At 48.0% G+C, this 16882-nt stretch overlaps 1 protein-coding gene across 1 annotated transcript in view; it reads left to right on the plus strand.

Moving 5' to 3' along the window:
* The window catches only part of LOC149435389 (adhesion G protein-coupled receptor B1-like), a gene marked incomplete at its 5' end in the record, with an annotated part of 89801 nt that overhangs the window by 32867 nt on the left and 40052 nt on the right, over window positions 1-16882 (plus strand). The window contains 4 exon segments of the mRNA XM_089662703.1: window positions 1943-2044; window positions 6827-6933; window positions 11150-11344; window positions 13407-13475. Coding sequence (XP_089518829.1) covers window positions 1943-2044; window positions 6827-6933; window positions 11150-11344; window positions 13407-13475 — 473 coding nt within the window.

A 16882-nucleotide genomic window follows, 5' to 3' on the forward strand; every position in this document is an offset into this window, starting at 1 on the left:
AGGACACTGAATGGAGGGCAGTGGAGAGATTGGCAGAGAGGGGTGGAGGACACTGAGTGAAGGGATTGGCAGAGGGGTGGAGGACACTGAATGGAGGCCAGTGGAGGGATTGGCAGAGAGGGGTGGAGGACACTGAATAGAGGCCAGTGGAGAGATTGGCAGAGAGGGGTGGAGGACACTGAATGGAGGGCAGTGGAGAGATTGGCAGAGAGGGGTGGAGGACACTGAGTGAAGGGATTGGCAGAGGGGTGGAGGACACTGAATGGAGGCCAGTGGAGGGATTGGCAGAGAGGGGTGGAAGACACTGAATAGAGGTCAGTGGAGGGATTGGCAGACTGAGGTGGAGGACACTGAGCAGAAGCATGTCAAAGGATTGGCAGAGGGGTGGAGGACACTGAGTGGAGGCAAGTGGAGGGATTGGCAGGGAGGGCCGGGGGACACTAAGAAGAGGCAATTTGAGGAAGTGGGTAGAGAAGGGGGAGGACACTTGGTGGAGGTCAGTGGAGAGATTGGCAGAGAAGGGCGGAGGACCTGACACTGAGCAGAAACTTGTCAAGGTATTGGCAGAGAGGGGTGGAGGACACTGAATGGAGGCCAGTGGAGGGATTGGCAGAGAGGGGTGGAGGACACTGAACGGAGGCAATGGAGCAAATGGCAGAGAGGGGCGGAGGACACTAAGCAGAGGCAATATGAGGGAGTGGTAGAGAAGGGTGGAGGACAATTGGTGGAGGCTAGTGGAGAGATTGGCAGAGAGGGGTGGAGGACACTGAATGGAGGTCAGTGGAGGGATTGGCAGAGAGGGGTGGAGGACACTGAATGGAGGTCAGTGGAGGGATTGGCAGAGAGGGGTGGAGGACACTGAATGGAGGGCAGTGGAGAGATTGGCAGAGAGAGGTGGAGGACACTGAGTGGAGGCAATGGAGCAAATGGCAGAGAGGGGTGGAGGACGCTCTGGTTAGGAGGAGCCACAGAAGTAGGCACTGTGGTGATTTATAGATCGCTCCGGAAGTGTGGCCCGCTCTCATTTCTTATATATCAACTCATGGGCAGCTTGGCAGGTTGGGGGTCTTCAGGGATCCGTGGACTATAGGGATGGACACAAAATGTGGGGCCCATCTGGCGGGATGGTGCTTCTGCTTTTGATATCAGTTGTTTTTTCTTGAGGTTGGATCCCTTGGAAAGGCAGAAAATGGTCAGCTTAGAGCTGGCCTTGAGCCTGTGGGGGGAAGCTGGGGGTAGGGTTGGCTCATGGTCAATCTTTTAGGCTGGTGGACACCAAAGACCCTCTCCTAGAACCCAAGAGTTGTCATGTTATGTATCGGTTATAGAGTTGGGTACTTTATCAATGTTTCATTGTTTCTTTGTGGTCTGTGGCTGTTGTGGTCATTTCATCTCCATGTTGTGCAGTCGGTATATCTGCAGGTTCCATGGGGGGAGGGGACAAAATAGATGAATCCAGTATTCAAGTGTGCCGGCCGGTGCGTCTGGTGCGCTGGGCTTTGATCTGCGGCTGGAGACACAACACGCATTTATAATGCGAGACATTAAAGGTCTTCAAAAAAAAAAACCCCTTGCTCTCCCATTGTTGGCCGATCGTCAGTCAGATCGATCGATATTTATGAATTGACCCGGTTTGGTTGAGTTTGCGGTTCGGGTCCATTAGTTCTCTCGTCTCTAATTATCATAAGTGACTCCAGGAAAACGTTAATGACAACTCCTTTAGTTCAGCGTATTTAATCAGCAGCAGATGACACCATCTGGAACGTTCTCACCATCTTTGGATATTTGTAATGTTCGTCTCTCTCCCGGCACGGCCTTCTGCCAGTAAAAAGTTCCTCATCGCTCCGACATTACCGCTAGACGAGAGTGAGGAGCTGGAAGCCTGAGGCGGGGCCCGGCCAACAGACGTGACCTTTAACTGGAGATCTCTCTGTCTTTTCAGAGCCTCATGAGATTTGTCCGGAGGAAAATTTTGCTTCCCTTGTTTGGCAAGAGACTCCGGCGGGAGAGATGGCCGAGGTGCGGTGCCCACGGAACGCCACAGGTAAAGGCGGCAGGGCTCTCTGTCCTGCCTGGGCCCCTTCCCCCTCCATTATCCTTCCTGAGACCCTTCTCCTTCTATTATCCTTCCTGAGACCCCTCTCCTTCCATTGTACTGCCTGAGACCCTTCCCCTTCCATTACCCTTCCTGAGACCCTTCTCCTTCTATTATCCTTCCTGAGACCCTTCCCCTTCCATTACCCTTCCTGAGACCCTTCCCCTTCCATTGTCCTTCCTGAGACCCTTCCCCTTCCATTGTCCTTCCTGAGACCCTTCTCCTTCCATTGTCCTACCTGAGACCCTTCCCCTTCTATTATCCTTCCCGAGACCCTTCCCCTTCTATTATCCTTCCCGAGACCCTTCCCCTTCTATTATCCTTCCCGAGACCCTTCCCCTTCTATTATCCTTCCTGAGACCCTTCCCCTTCTATTATCCTTCCCGAGACCCTTCCCCTTCTATTATCCTTCCTGAGACCCTTCCCCTTCCATTGTCCTTCCTGAGACCCTTCCCCTTCTATTATCCTTCCTGAGACCCTTCCCCTTCTATTATCCTTCCCGAGACCCTTCCCCTTCTATTATCCCTCCTGAGACCCTTCCCCTTCTATTATCCTTCCTGAGACCCTTCCCCTTCTATTATCCTTCCTGAGACCCTTCCCCTTCTATTATCCTTCCCGAGACCCTTCCCCTTCTATTATCCTTCCTGAGACCCTTCCCCTTCCATTGTCCTACCTGAGACCCTTCCCCTTCCATTGTCCTTCCTGAGACCCTTCCCCTTCCATTGTCCTACCTGAGACCCTTCCCCTTCCATTGTCCTTCCTGAGACCCTTCCCCTTCCATTATCCTTCCTGAGACCCTTCCCCTTCTATTATCCTTCCCGAGACCCTTCCCCTTCTATTATCCTTCCCGAGACCCTTCCCCTTCTATTATCCTTCCCGAGACCCTTCCCCTTCTATTATCCTTCCTGAGACCCTTCCCCTTCCATTGTCCTACCTGAGACCCTTCCCCTTCTATTATCCTTCCCGAGACCCTTCCCCTTCTATTATCTTTCCCGAGACCCTTCCCCTTCTATTATCCTTCCTGAGACCCTTCCCCTTCCATTGTCCTACCTGAGACCCTTCCCCTTCCATTGTCCTTCCTGAGACCCTTCCCCTTCTATTATCCTTCCTGAGACCCTTCCCCTTCTATTATCCTTCCTGAGACCCTTCCCCTTCTATTATCCTTCCTGAGACCCTTCCCCTTCTATTATCCTTCCCGAGACCCTTCCCCTTCTATTATCCTTCCTGAGACCCTTCCCCTTCCATTGTCCTACCTGAGACCCTTCCCCTTCCATTGTCCTTCCTGAGACCCTTCTCCTTCCATTGTCCTACCTGAGACCCTTCCCCTTCTATTATCCTTCCCGAGACCCTTCCCCTTCTATTATCCTTCCCGAGACCCTTCCCCTTCTATTATCCTTCCCGAGACCCTTCCCCTTCTATTATCCTTCCCGAGACCCTTCCCCTTCTATTATCCTTCCTGAGACCCTTCCCCTTCCATTGTCCTACCTGAGACCCTTCCCCTTCCATTGTCCTTCCTGAGACCCTTCTCCTTCCATTGTCCTACCTGAGACCCTTCCCCTTCTATTATCCTTCCCGAGACCCTTCCCCTTCTATTATCCTTCCCGAGACCCTTCCCCTTCTATTATCCTTCCCGAGACCCTTCCCCTTCTATTATCCTTCCTGAGACCCTTCCCCTTCTATTATCCTTCCCGAGACCCTTCCCCTTCTATTATCCTTCCCGAGACCCTTCCCCTTCTATTATCCTTCCCGAGACCCTTCCCCTTCTATTATCCTTCCTGAGACCCTTCCCCTTCTATTATCCTTCCTGAGACCCTTCCCCTTCCATTGTCCTTCCTGAGACCCTTCCCCTTCTATTATCCTTCCTGAGACCCTTCCCCTTCTATTATCCTTCCTGAGACCCTTCCCCTTCTATTATCCTTCCTGAGACCCTTCCCCTTCTATTATCCTTCCCGAGACCCTTCCCCTTCTATTATCCCTCCTGAGACCCTTCCCCTTCTATTATCCTTCCTGAGACCCTTCCCCTTCTATTATCCTTCCCGAGACCCTTCCCCTTCTATTATCCTTCCTGAGACCCTTCCCCTTCCATTGTCCTACCTGAGACCCTTCCCCTTCCATTGTCCTTCCTGAGACCCTTCCCCTTCCATTGTCCTACCTGAGACCCTTCCCCTTCCATTGTCCTTCCTGAGACCCTTCCCCTTCCATTGTCCTTCCTGAGACCCTTCCCCTTCTATTATCCTTCCCGAGACCCTTCCCCTTCTATTATCCTTCCCGAGACCCTTCCCCTTCTATTATCCTTCCCGAGACCCTTCCCCTTCTATTATCCTTCCTGAGACCCTTCCCCTTCCATTGTCCTACCTGAGACCCTTCCCCTTCTATTATCCTTCCCGAGACCCTTCCCCTTCTATTATCTTTCCTGAGACCCTTCCCCTTCTATTATCCTTCCTGAGACCCTTCCCCTTCTATTATCCTTCCTGAGACCCTTCCCCTTCTATTATCCTTCCTGAGACCCTTCCCTTTCCATTGTCCTACCTGAGACCCTTCCCCTTCCATTGTCCTTCCTGAGACCCTTCCCCTTCCATTGTCCTTCCTGAGACCCTTCCCCTTCCATTGTCCTTCCTGAGACCCTTCCCCTTCCATTGTCACAAGGTGGTAGTGCTGATATTATGGAATCATTATGAGAAAATACAATTTAGATAAATACGAGGAACAGTGATGTCATCGCTCTCTAGTGAATGGATAGGCTGCATTCCCAGTGATGTCACCGCTCTCTAGTGAATGGATAGGCTGCATTCTCGGTGATGTCACCGCTCTCTAGTGAATGGATAGGCTGCATTCTCAGTGATGTCATCGCTCTCTAGTGAATGGATAGGCTGCATTCTCGGTGATGTCATCGCTCTCCAGTGAATGGATAGGCTGCATTCTCGGTGATGTCACCGGTCTCTAGTGAATGGATAGGCTGCATTCTCAGTGATGTCATCGCTCTCTAGTGAATGGATAGGCTGCATTCTTAGTGATGTCATCGCTCTCTAGTGAATGGATAGGCTGCATTCTCGGTGATGTCATCGCTCTCTAGTGAATGGATAGGCTGCATTCTCGGTGATGTCACCGCTCTCTAGTGAATGGATAGGCTGCGTTCTCGGTGATGTCACCGCTCTCTAGTGAATGGATAGACTGCATCCTCGGTGATGTCATCGCTTTCTAGTGAATGGATAGGCTGCATTCTCGGTGATGTCATCGCTCTCTAGTGAATGGATAGGCTGCGTTCTCGGTGATGTCACCGCTCTCTAGTGGATGGATAGGCTGCATTCTCGGTGATGTCATTGCTCTCTAGTGGATGGATAGGCTGCATTCTCAGTGATGTCACTGCTCTCTAGTGAATGGATAGGCTGCATTCTCAGTGATGTCATCGCTCTCTAGTGAATGGATAGGCTGCATTCCCAGTGATGTCACTGCTCTCTAGTGAATGGATAGGCTGCATTCTCGGTGATGTCATCGCTCTCCAGTGAATGGATAGGCTGCATTTTCGGTGATGTCACCGGTCTCTAGTGAATGGATAGGCTGCATTCTCAGTGATGTCATCGCTCTCTAGTGAATGGATAGGCTGCATTCTCAGTGATGTCATCGCTCTCTAGTGAATGGATAGGCTCCATTCTCGGTGATGTCACCGCTCTCTAGTGAATGGATAGGCTGCGTTCTCGGTGATGTCACCGCTCTCTAGTGAATGGATAGGCTGCGTTCTCGGTGATGTCACCGCTCTCTAGTGAATGGATAGGCTGCATTCTCGGTGATGTCATCGCTTTCTAGTGAATGGATAGGCTGCGTTCTCGGTGATGTCATCGCTCTCTAGTGAATGGATAGGCTGCGTTCTCGGTGATGTCACCGCTCTCTAGTGAATGGATAGGCTGCGTTCTCGGTGATATCACCGCTCTCTAGTGAATGGATAGGCTCTAGTGAATGGATAGGCTCATTCTCAGTGATGTCACCGCTCTCTAGTGAATGGATAGGCTGCATTCTCAGTGATGTCACCGCTCTCTAGTGAATGGATAGACTTCATTCTCAGTGATGTCACCGCTCTCTAGTGATTAGATAGGCTGCATTCTCAGTGATGTCACCGTTCTCTAGTGAATGGATAGGCTGCATTCTCTGTGATGTCACCGCTCTCTAGTGAATGGATAGGCTGCGTTCTCGGTGATGTCATCGCTCTCTAGTGAATGGATAGGCTGCATTCTTGGTGATGTCACTGCTCTCTAGTGAATGGATAGGCTGCGTTCTTGGTGATGTCTTTGCTCTCTATTGGATGGATAGGCTGCATTCTCGGTGATGTCATCGCTCTCTAGTGAATGGATAGGCTGCATTCTCGGTGATGTCACCGCTCTCTAGTGAATGGATAGGCTGCATGCTCAGTGATGTCACCGCTCTCTAGTGAATGGATAGGCTGCATTCTCAGTGATGTCATCGCTCTCTAGTGGACGGATAGGCTGCCTTCTCAGTGATGTCACCGCTCTCTAGTGGACGGATAGGCTGCATTCTCAGTGATGTCACCGCTCTCTAGTGAATGGATAGGCTGCATTCTCAGTGATGTCACTGCTCTCTAGTGAACGGATAGGCTGCATTCTCAGTGATGTCACCGCTCTCTATCGAATGGATAGGCTGCCTTCTCAGTGATGCGATACAAGACAGGTGCCCTTTAAAGCAGTAATTCTAGACGAAGTGCATTTTCTCCCTTTTCAGGTCTCATTCTGCGGAAGTGCGTTCTGGATGAGGTGGGAGAGGCGTACTGGGAGATTCCAACATACATCAAATGTGTCTCCCTTGACTACCGGAATATTCAGCAGATGGTAAGAAACAAATAAAGTCTCTGGCATTTCACCGCAGTCTTGTTATTTCTCATTTAATTCAATTTGTTCCTCCAGGTTTCCTCTGTAATCCGAAGCACTTTGCACACAGTAATAACACACGTTGTGGAGTCTTAAAGCCTCTTTGCGGATCCTCGGAGCCTCGGCTGGGATGTGTAATGTGCCCAGCAGGCCACTGTAATTCCTTCTAAATTATAGGCACCTTTGTGAGCTCATTATTCCGGCTGTGCAAAGGTTTTCCTGCGCTGAAACAATTCCGAGCTCAAAGGAAATGGCATTACGGCGAGAGCGCGTCAGCCGCATTCCACGCAATACTATTGTCTGCCAGAGCTATGCAAAAAAACATCGCCTGATTGGGCGGAGGGCCTCATTATATCGAAACGCAAAGACAAAATTGTTATATATTGCACCTGACTATTATTATTATACAGGAGTTATTGAGCCGCAACCCTTGTGTTACCAATCAGGTCAACAGGGTAAGACCGGCCATACACTATACAATTTTCTTGAGATTTTTGATTTAGATTTACCAAAAATCATATAATATGAGGTCAAACCGAGCAACACTTTCAATTGTATCCAATTAGGCCGGCCCGTGCACTACATAGTTGAAGGTAAATCTAAAGGAAATAGGGCAGAAAATTGTATCGTGTATGGCCAGCCTTAGGTGGGCTCTACTCACTGTGAGAGCTTACAATCTGATAGGGACGGGCAAGTGGTATAAACGTAATAACCCCGAGGGATGAGTTGATGGAGAAAGTAACACTTCAGCCTTTTAGACTTCACGAAGAGGCAACTGGTTGACCCTCCTTTGGCAGCAATAACCTCAACCAAACGTTTCCTGTAGTTGCAGATCAGACCTGCACAACGATCTGGAGTCATTTTGGACCACTCCTCTTCACAAAACTGTTTCAGTGTAGCAATATTCTTGGGATGTCTGGTGTGAATTGCTCTCTTAAGGTCATGCCACAGCATTTCAATGGGGTTGAGGTCAGGACTCTGACTGGGCCACTCCAGAAGGTGTATTCTGTGCTGTTGCAGCCATTGTTTTGTTGAATTACTTGTATGCTTTGGGTCATTGTCCTGCTGCATCACCCATCCTCTGCGGAGCTTCAGTTGGCGGACAGATGGTCGTACGTTTTCCTGCAAAATGTCTTGATAAACTCTGGAATTCATTTTCCCATTAATGACAACAATCCGTCCAGCCCTGAGGCAGCAAAGCAGCCCCAAACCATGATGCTCCCTCCGCCATGTTTCACAGTGGGGATGAGGTTTGATGTTGGTGTGCTGTGCCTTTTTTTCTCCACACATAGTGTTGTGTGTTCTTCCCAAACAACTCAATCTTGGTTTCATCTGTCCACAGTATATTCTGCCAGTAGTGCTGTGGAACATCCAGGTGCTCTTTTGCAAACTTCAAACATGCTGCAATCTTCTTTTTGGACAGCAATGGCTTCCTCCGTGGTGTCCTCCCATGTACTCCATTCTTGTTTCATGTTTTCCTGATTGTAGATGTGTCAACAAAAATGTTACCATGTGCCAGAGATTTCTGTAGGTCTTTAGCTGACACTCTGGGATTCTTCTTTACCTCATGCAGCATTCTGCGCTGTGCTCTTGCAGTCATTTTTACAGGACGACCGCGCCTAGGGAGAGTAGCAACAGTGCTAAACTTTCTCCATTTGTAGACAGTCTGTCTTACCGTGGACACATGAACATCAAGGCTCAAGGAGATACTTTTGTAACCCTTTCCAGCTTCATGCAAGTCAACAATTCTTGATGGTAGATCTTCTGAGAGCTCTTTTCTGCGAGGCATGGTTCACATCAGACAGTGCTTCTTGAAACCAGTAAACCCAAAACAGGTATCAGCAACACATCCAATATCATCACACTGATTGGAGTCAAGGTTGGCTCACTCCTGGCTCCAATTAGCTCTGGGAGAAGTCATTAAGCTAGGGCCTCACATACTTTTTCCTCCCTGCACTGTGAATGTTTACATGTTATGTGCAATGAAACCATGGCAACATCTAATGTTTGTGTAGTATTATGTTCAGCAGACTGTGTTCTTCTATTGTTGTGACTTAGATGACGTTCAGAGCACATTTTATGCCCAATTCATGCAAAACTCCACGTAATCCCAAGGGGTTCACATACTTTTTTTTGCAACTGTATATTTCAAATATATTTTTCTTCCATGTGGGTAGCTGGACAGATTAGGGTTGGGAGTTCCAGAGAATGGGATAGGCTCTGGAGAAGCACTGGAGGTGACCATGGGAGGAGGAGAGGAGGGGGTCTAGATAGCAGGAGGCCTTGGGTGGAGCAAAGTGGACGGTTTGTGTGATGTTTGTAGATGTGCTTGGTGATGTAGCTCGGGGCAAAGTTGTGTATGGCTTTGTATGTTGTTGTGTTTTAGACTTTTTGGGTGATTGGAAGCCAGTGGATGGACAGGCAGAGAGGGGTGAGGGACACTGAATGGAGGCCAGTGGAGGGATTGGCAGAAAGGGGTGGAGGACACTGAGTGTAGGCTAGTTCAGGGCATGGCAGAGAAGGGTGGAGGACACAGTGTGTAAGCCAGTGGAGGGATTGGTAGAGAGTGGAGGAGGACACTAAGTGGAGACCAGTGAAAGGGATAGCAGAGAGGGGTGGAGAACACTGAATGGAGGTCAGTGGAAGGATTGGCAGAGAGGGGTGGAGGACAATAAATGGAGGTCAGTGGAGGGGTTGGCAGAGAGGGGTGGAGGACACAGAGTGGAGGTCAGTGGAAGGATTGGTAGAGAGGGGTGGAGGCCAGTGGAGGGGTTGGCATAGAGGGGTGGAGGACACAGAGTGGAGGTCAGTGGAGGAATTGGTAGGGAGCAGAGGAGGACACTAAGTGAAGGCCAGTGGAGGGATTGACAGGGAGGGGTGAAGGACAATGAACGGACACTGAGTGGAAGCTAGTGGAAGGATCGGCAGACTTGCGGATGGAACAGTATGCTTTTGTTAGTGTTTTGAATTGCTGGGCAACTGGAACCTCGTGGGGTGGAATTGGCAGAAAAGGGAAGGGGAGGCCAGAATTGTGGATGGCTTTGTATGTAGGTAATCCTTCTAGTCCCTAGATGTGGTGGCTGCTTTAGTTTCCATTTTTTTCTTCAGGCTTTATTGCCTTATTTTACCTGGTAGGTGGGGCTGGAAACTCAGATCACCGCTGGAGAGACTTCTGGAGAAAGGATGAAATGTTCAAAATGGTGTTTTCAAGTCACCTCTCAATGAAGCTATTTTTGTACATTGATGATGTGGTAGGACAGGTAGGGCAGCTAGGATACATAGGACAGGTAGGATAGGTAGGACAGGTAGGACAGGTAGGATAAGTAGGACAGGTAGGACAGGTAGGATAGGTAGGACAGGTAGGGTAGGTAGGGCAGGTAGGAGAGGTAGGAGAGGTAGGATAGGTAGGACAGGTAGGATAGGTATGATAGGTAGGGCAGGTAGGATAGGTATGATAGGTAGGATAGGTAGGGCAGGTGAGATAGGTAGGACAGGTAGGATTGGTAGGGCAGGTAGGACAGGTAGGAAGGGTAGGATAGGTAGGATAGGTAGGACAGGTAGGACAGGTAGGAAGGGTAGGATAGGTAGGATAGGTAGGACAGGTAGGACAGGTGGTAGACCTATTTCCTAGAGTTCCTGAAAGAAATAATAAGCCGGAGGATTATTTAAACCACCAATGTTTTCCTACAGCTAATAGATCGGTTTGGGATTGGACCGATCCTTCAAACTGTGTCCTGTAAAGGATCAATACACCCAAATTGTTACTGTAATTTGTAGTTATTGGTGGGGTCTGGTGAGCTTAGTTGCCTGTTGGATTATTACATTTCTTTTGGATTTCAGAAATGAGTTCCCCTGTCATTGACCTTGGTTTTGGTTTGGTCCATGTTGAAATGTTGGGAGTTGTTGGCCACCTTGCAATGTTCCGGCTATTCTTGAATTCTGGAAGATGAAAAATGAATAAAAATTCCATAAAGGAGAGTGGGAACCTCTTGTGTTGGCCACAACAGATGTACTGACCTGAAAACTCATGCACAGAGGTCTCACCACTTCTCTCTGAGAGATCCAAACATGATGAGGTGGTCCAGAGGTCCATCACTTACCACAGGCTGAATATTATTGTTTTTCGGCTATATTGAAAAGCTCAGTTTGGGTTTATTTTATGTGCTGACTGTTCCAGATTCGGGATCACCTGACTAAAGCTCAGAGGGGGCAGAAAGGAGAAGGAGTCTCGGCAGTGTTGCAGAATCTCGTAGACGTCACTCAGGAAGGAGCCAGTTACAGCGGAGATATTCTATCCACTGTGGACTGTCTGAGAAATATGACGGAGATTTTCCGCCGGCCATACCACAGCCCCACCTCCAATGACATCCAGGTAGGTGGAGAGGAACGCCAACATTTATTTTGTAAGGCATGTGGACCTCCATCCGTGGAGCATAGCAGCTAACGGTCACTAATTCTCAGAGACCTTCTCAGAACTTAATGACCTCCTAGAGTACCAAGAAAAATGATACCGAGACGTATCTGTAATCTGGCAGCAATGAAATGAAAGTGGCGATAAAAAACAATCCCCCCCCCCCCCCCCCCGGGTGATCAACGCACATTGCAGGGATTTGAACAAACTTTGTTGCAGATTCCTTCAAGTTTCTGCTCTGAAAAAATGTTTGTTGCGTAATGTCAATGTTCAGAGTAAATCTGAATGGAGGCGACTTCTTCATTATGAATCGGCTGACGGACTTGCAGTTTTCTAATGAGGAAAGGTGCAGGGTCTGCATCCCTTTACAAAGTTCTTCACTCTTTGAGAGTATCTCACCGAAATGGAAAATCCTAATCCCTCCTTCCTTCATTTACTATATCTGTTTCCTTGTTTTACCTCTCAAAGTCTTTAGTCTTTTTCTTTTATGTTTCCTTCTCTTCTTATCCATCCTCCCTCCCTCCCTCCCTCCTTCCTTCCATCCTTCCATCCTTCCTTCCATCCTTCCTTCTTTTCTTATCCTTCCTTCCTTCCTTCCTTCCTTCCTTATCCTTCCTTCCTTCCTTCCTTCCTTCCTTCCATCCTTCCATCCTTCCTTCCTTTTCTTATCCTTTGTTCCTTCCTTCCTTCCTTCCCTTCTTATCCTTCCTTCCTTCCCCTCCATCCTTCCATTTATCCATCTTTCCTTCCTTCCATCCCCTCCATCCTTCCTTCCTTCCTTCCTTCCTTCCTTCCTTCCTTCCTTCCTTCCTTCCTTCCTTCCTTCCCCTCCATCCTTCCTTCCATCCATCCCCTCCATCCTTCCATCTTTCCTTCCTTCCATCCCCTCCATCTATCCATCTTTCCTTCCATCCATTCATCCCCTACATCCTTCCATCTTTCCTTCCTTCCATCCTCTCCATCCTTCCTTCCTTCCATCATAACTTCCTTCCTTCCATCCCCTCCATCCTTCCATCCTCTCCATCTTTCCTTTCTTCCTTTCCTTCCATCCTTCCATCTTTCCTTCCTTCCTTTCCTTCCATCTTTCCATCTTCCCTTCCTTCCATCCTCTCCATCTTTCCTTCCTTCCTTCCTGTCCCTCCATCCTTCCATCTTTCCTTCCTTCCATCCCCTCCATCCTTCCATCTTTCCTTCCTTCCATCCCCTCCATCCTTCCATCTTTCCTTCCTTCCATCCCCTCCATCCTTCCATCTTTCCTTCCTTCCATCCTTCCATCTTTCCTTCCTTCCATCCTTCCATCTTTCCATCCTTCCATCTTTCCATCCTTCCATCTTTTCTTCCTTCCATCCTTCCATCTTTCCATCTTTCCTTCCTTCCATCCTTCCATCTTTCCTTCCTTCCATCCTTCCATCTTTCCATCCTTCCATCTTTCCATCCTTCCATCTTTCCATCCTTCCATCTTTTCTTCCTTCCATCCTTCCATCTTTCCATCTTTCCTTCCTTCCATCCTTCCATCTTTCCTTCCTTCCATCTTTCCTTCCTTCCATCTCTTTCATCCCTATGAAAGGCTCAGTGATGAGACATTGTGACCCTTGAAGTAGGAGGCAGGGAGCTCACAGATCAATGAATGGAGGAGACCGGAGCGATCAATGTCTGGTAGTTGTGAATGTGACGTGTGGACATTTGTCTGGGGAAGTGCCTGACGTAATGAAAAGAGAATGTAATAGAAGACAATCTGCATGGAGGGTGTCTGGGACCTGATATCCCCCCTTAAAGAGAACCTGTTTCCAGAAGTCGCACCTGAAATTGCACACAAATCGTGAGATTTCAAATCGCAGCGGGGTGACTGGTGACCAATACATTCAGTGCCCGGTCATACCGCTGCGATTTCAGATGCGATTTGCGAATTGAGATCACACCTGACATTGCATCTAGTGAATATCAATCTGTTCTCCCAATCTGTCTGTTTGTTCGTTCTCCTCCAACACTGATCGAATCTTCTCTGCTTCTTCACTCCCTCCAGAACTTTGTGCAAGTCATCAGCAACCTTCTATCCGACGAGAACCGGGACAAGTGGGAGGAGGCACAGACGGTAAGAGACGATATTTCTCACGTTTTCTCTGTGGTCAGGATTGGCTAGACACGTGCGGCTCGTGACGTTCCGAATCGAATTTCAGACAAATGTGTTCGATATTCGGAGATTCAGACAAATGTGTTCATTATTCGGAGATTCAGACAAATGTGTTCGATATTCGGAGATTCAGACAAATGTGTTCGATATTCGGAGATTCAGACAAATGTGTTCGTTATTCGGAGATTCAGACAAATGTGTTCGTTATTCGGAGATTCAGACAAATGTGTTCGATATTCGGAGATTCAGACAAATGTGTTCGTTATTCGGAGATTCAGACAAATGTGTTCGATATTCTGAGATTCAGACAAATGTGTTCGATATTCGGAGATTCAGACAAATGTGTTCGATATTCGGAGATTCAGACAAATGTGTTCGTTATTCTGAGATTCAGACAAATGTGTTCGTTATTCTGAGATTCAGACAAATGTGTTCGATATTCGGAGATTCAGACAAATGTGTTCGTTATTCGGAGATTCAGACAAATGTGTTCGATATTCTGAGATTCAGACAAATGTGTTCGATATTCGGAGATTCAGACAAATGTGTTCGATATTCGGAGATTCAGACAAATGTGTTCGTTATTCTGAGATTCAGACAAATGTGTTCGTTATTCGGAGATTCAGACAAATGTGTTCGTTATTCGGAGATTCAGACAAATGTGTTCGTTATTCGGAGATTCAGACAAATGTGTTCGTTATTCGGAGATTCAGACAAATGTGTTCGTTATTCGGAGATTCAGACAAATGTGTTCATTATTCGGAGATTCAGACAAATGTGTTCATTATTCGGAGATTCAGACAAATGTGTTCGATATTCGGAGATTCAGACAAATGTGTTCGATATTCGGAGATTCAGACAAATGTGTTCGATATTCAGAGATTCAGACAAATGTGTTCGTTATTCTGAGATTCAGACAAATGTGTTCGTTATTCGGAGATTCAGACAAATGTGTTCGTTATTCGGAGATTCAGACAAATGTGTTTGTTATTCGGAGATTCGGACAAATGTGTTCGTTATTCGGAGATTCAGACAAATGTGTTCGATTTTCGGAGATTCAGACAAATGTGTTCGTTATTCTGAGATTCAGACAAATGTGTTCAATATTCGGAGATTCAGACAAATGTGTTCGATATTCGGAGATTCAGACAAATGTGTTCGATATTCGGAGATTCAGACAAATGTGTTCGTTATTCGGAGATTCAGACAAATGTGTTCGATATTCTGAGATTCAGACAAATGTGTTCGATATTCGGAGATTCAGACAAATGTGTTCGTTATTCGGAGATTCAGACAAATGTGTTCGATATTCGGAGATTCAGACAAATGTGTTCGATATTCGGAGATTCAGACAAATGTGTTCGTTATTCGGAGATTCAGACAAATGTGTTCGATATTCGGAGATTCAGACAAATGTGTTCGATATTCGGAGATTCAGACAAATGTGTTCGATATTCGGAGATTCAGACAAATGTGTTCGTTATTCGGAGATTCAGACGCACCCGACTAACGAAGGACAAAAATAACTAATTTAAACGAATCCGGAATAACGAAACGAAATTCAAAAACAAATTTAAAGCGGGGCTCCACCCAAAAGGGGAAGTTCCACTTTAACTCCTCCCCCTCCAGAGGGTTTCCCCTTCCTGACCCGGCCATCTTTTGCGATACGGCGCTGCGTTACTTTAGCTGACAATTGCGCGGTCATGCAACGCTGCACACAAATTACATTTACATACTTTTTTCCCCACGAATTGAGATTTCTTTTGGTGGTATTTGATCGCCTGTGCGGTTTTTATTTTTTCCGACATAAAAAAAAAACCAAGATACCCCCCCACCCCCAGCAACTATAGACCCCCCCCACATACACACACACAACAAAATACCCCGTGGTCGTCAACATGACCACCAAGCGAGATGACCATCTGTTACCTGGCGCTCCTCCATACTGACTCAAGTCACTTCAACTGAAACGGCATTCAATGTCATAACAGGAAGATGGCGGCTACAGAACTTTAATTGGATCCACCAGCACTGTCCACCTTTAGGGACCCCCCCCACCCCGTAGAGTACCATAGGGATCACATAAGTCCACCAACAATCCCCTAAATCAGGGGTCTTCAAGCTTTCTAAACAAAGGGCCAGTTTATTGTCCTTCAGACTTTAGAGGGGCTGGACTGGTCCCAGGGGGAGCGGAGATTTTCCTGGCATCGGTGGGATTTGGTATTAGGAGGAGGAATAGTGCCCCAACGTCGGTATCATTTCAAGGAATGGTCCACCATTATTGGTGTCAGTGGTAGACATGGTGCCCCAGTGTAGGTGTCAGTTAGCAGAATAGAATCTTGTATCAGTGGGAGGAATAGTTCCCCAAGGGCCGGATAAAGGCAAACAAAGGGCCACATCCAGCCCCAGGGCCACAGTTTGGAGACCACTGCCCTAGGTGGTTCACCAGTCCAGCACAGTCGTCTACACGACCACCAATGAGCCGACCATCTGTTACCTGGATCTCCTCCATACTTAAATCATTTTCTAGGCTGATATGCAAGGGGGATGTCAAAAAATATCCTAGCGGGGGAGGTGGGCCCTGCCCTGAGGAACGGGTACCCGGGATTCTTTTGTAGTTCCATTGAGCCAGGAGCCGGGATGTTTTTTATCACTGATATTTACAAAGAAAAAACATTTTAAGAAGTCATACAAAGGACCTTGTCCCTGTGTTGATGAGGACCTCTTCCCCACGACCGTGGCCCAGTGGTCGTGGGGGGTCTGTGGGGCCCATGGGCTTATCAGAATCTGGAAGACCCTTTAATAATCCACCAAAAAAAAAAGAGTTGTAGCCAGGGGCGGACTGACAACTCATGGGGCCCCCGGGCAATAGGAAATCATGAGGCCCATGTCCTCACCCACACTCAAACCACACCCAAAAAAGCCTATGAAAGGTACCAGGGGCATCTCATGGGGCCCCCTACTTACCCCGGGCCCTCGGGCAGTGCCCGGGTGCCCGAATGGTCAGTCCGCCCCTGGTTGTAGCCAGAAATGAAGACAACCTCAACCCTTTATCCGAAAAAAAAAAAGAAATCCCTCGTAAATCCATCTTTAATCACGATGCTCGGCGCCGACTCACGGGATAAAACCCCCCCGATGACCCGGTGCACACGGCCAATCCCTGGTGGCAACACGAAACCAATGACAGCTCCCTGAGCTGCCATTGGCTATGAAATGGAAGGGGCGGGGATAGTGGTGACGACATTGGTCAGATATAGCCAGCAGCATAGGTTGCAGGTCCTCCCCTTTTTGCATCGATCTGCTACTCACCACCTTGGCTACCCTCTCGTTCTTGTTGGGTTCAAGATTTGTTCCGTGTTGGATTGATG

Source organism: Staurois parvus, unplaced genomic scaffold, assembly GCF_062004578.1.
Source record: "Staurois parvus isolate SC_StPar_1 unplaced genomic scaffold, SC_StPar_1.0 ptg001522l, whole genome shotgun sequence".
Lineage (NCBI taxonomy): Eukaryota > Metazoa > Chordata > Amphibia > Anura > Ranidae > Staurois > Staurois parvus.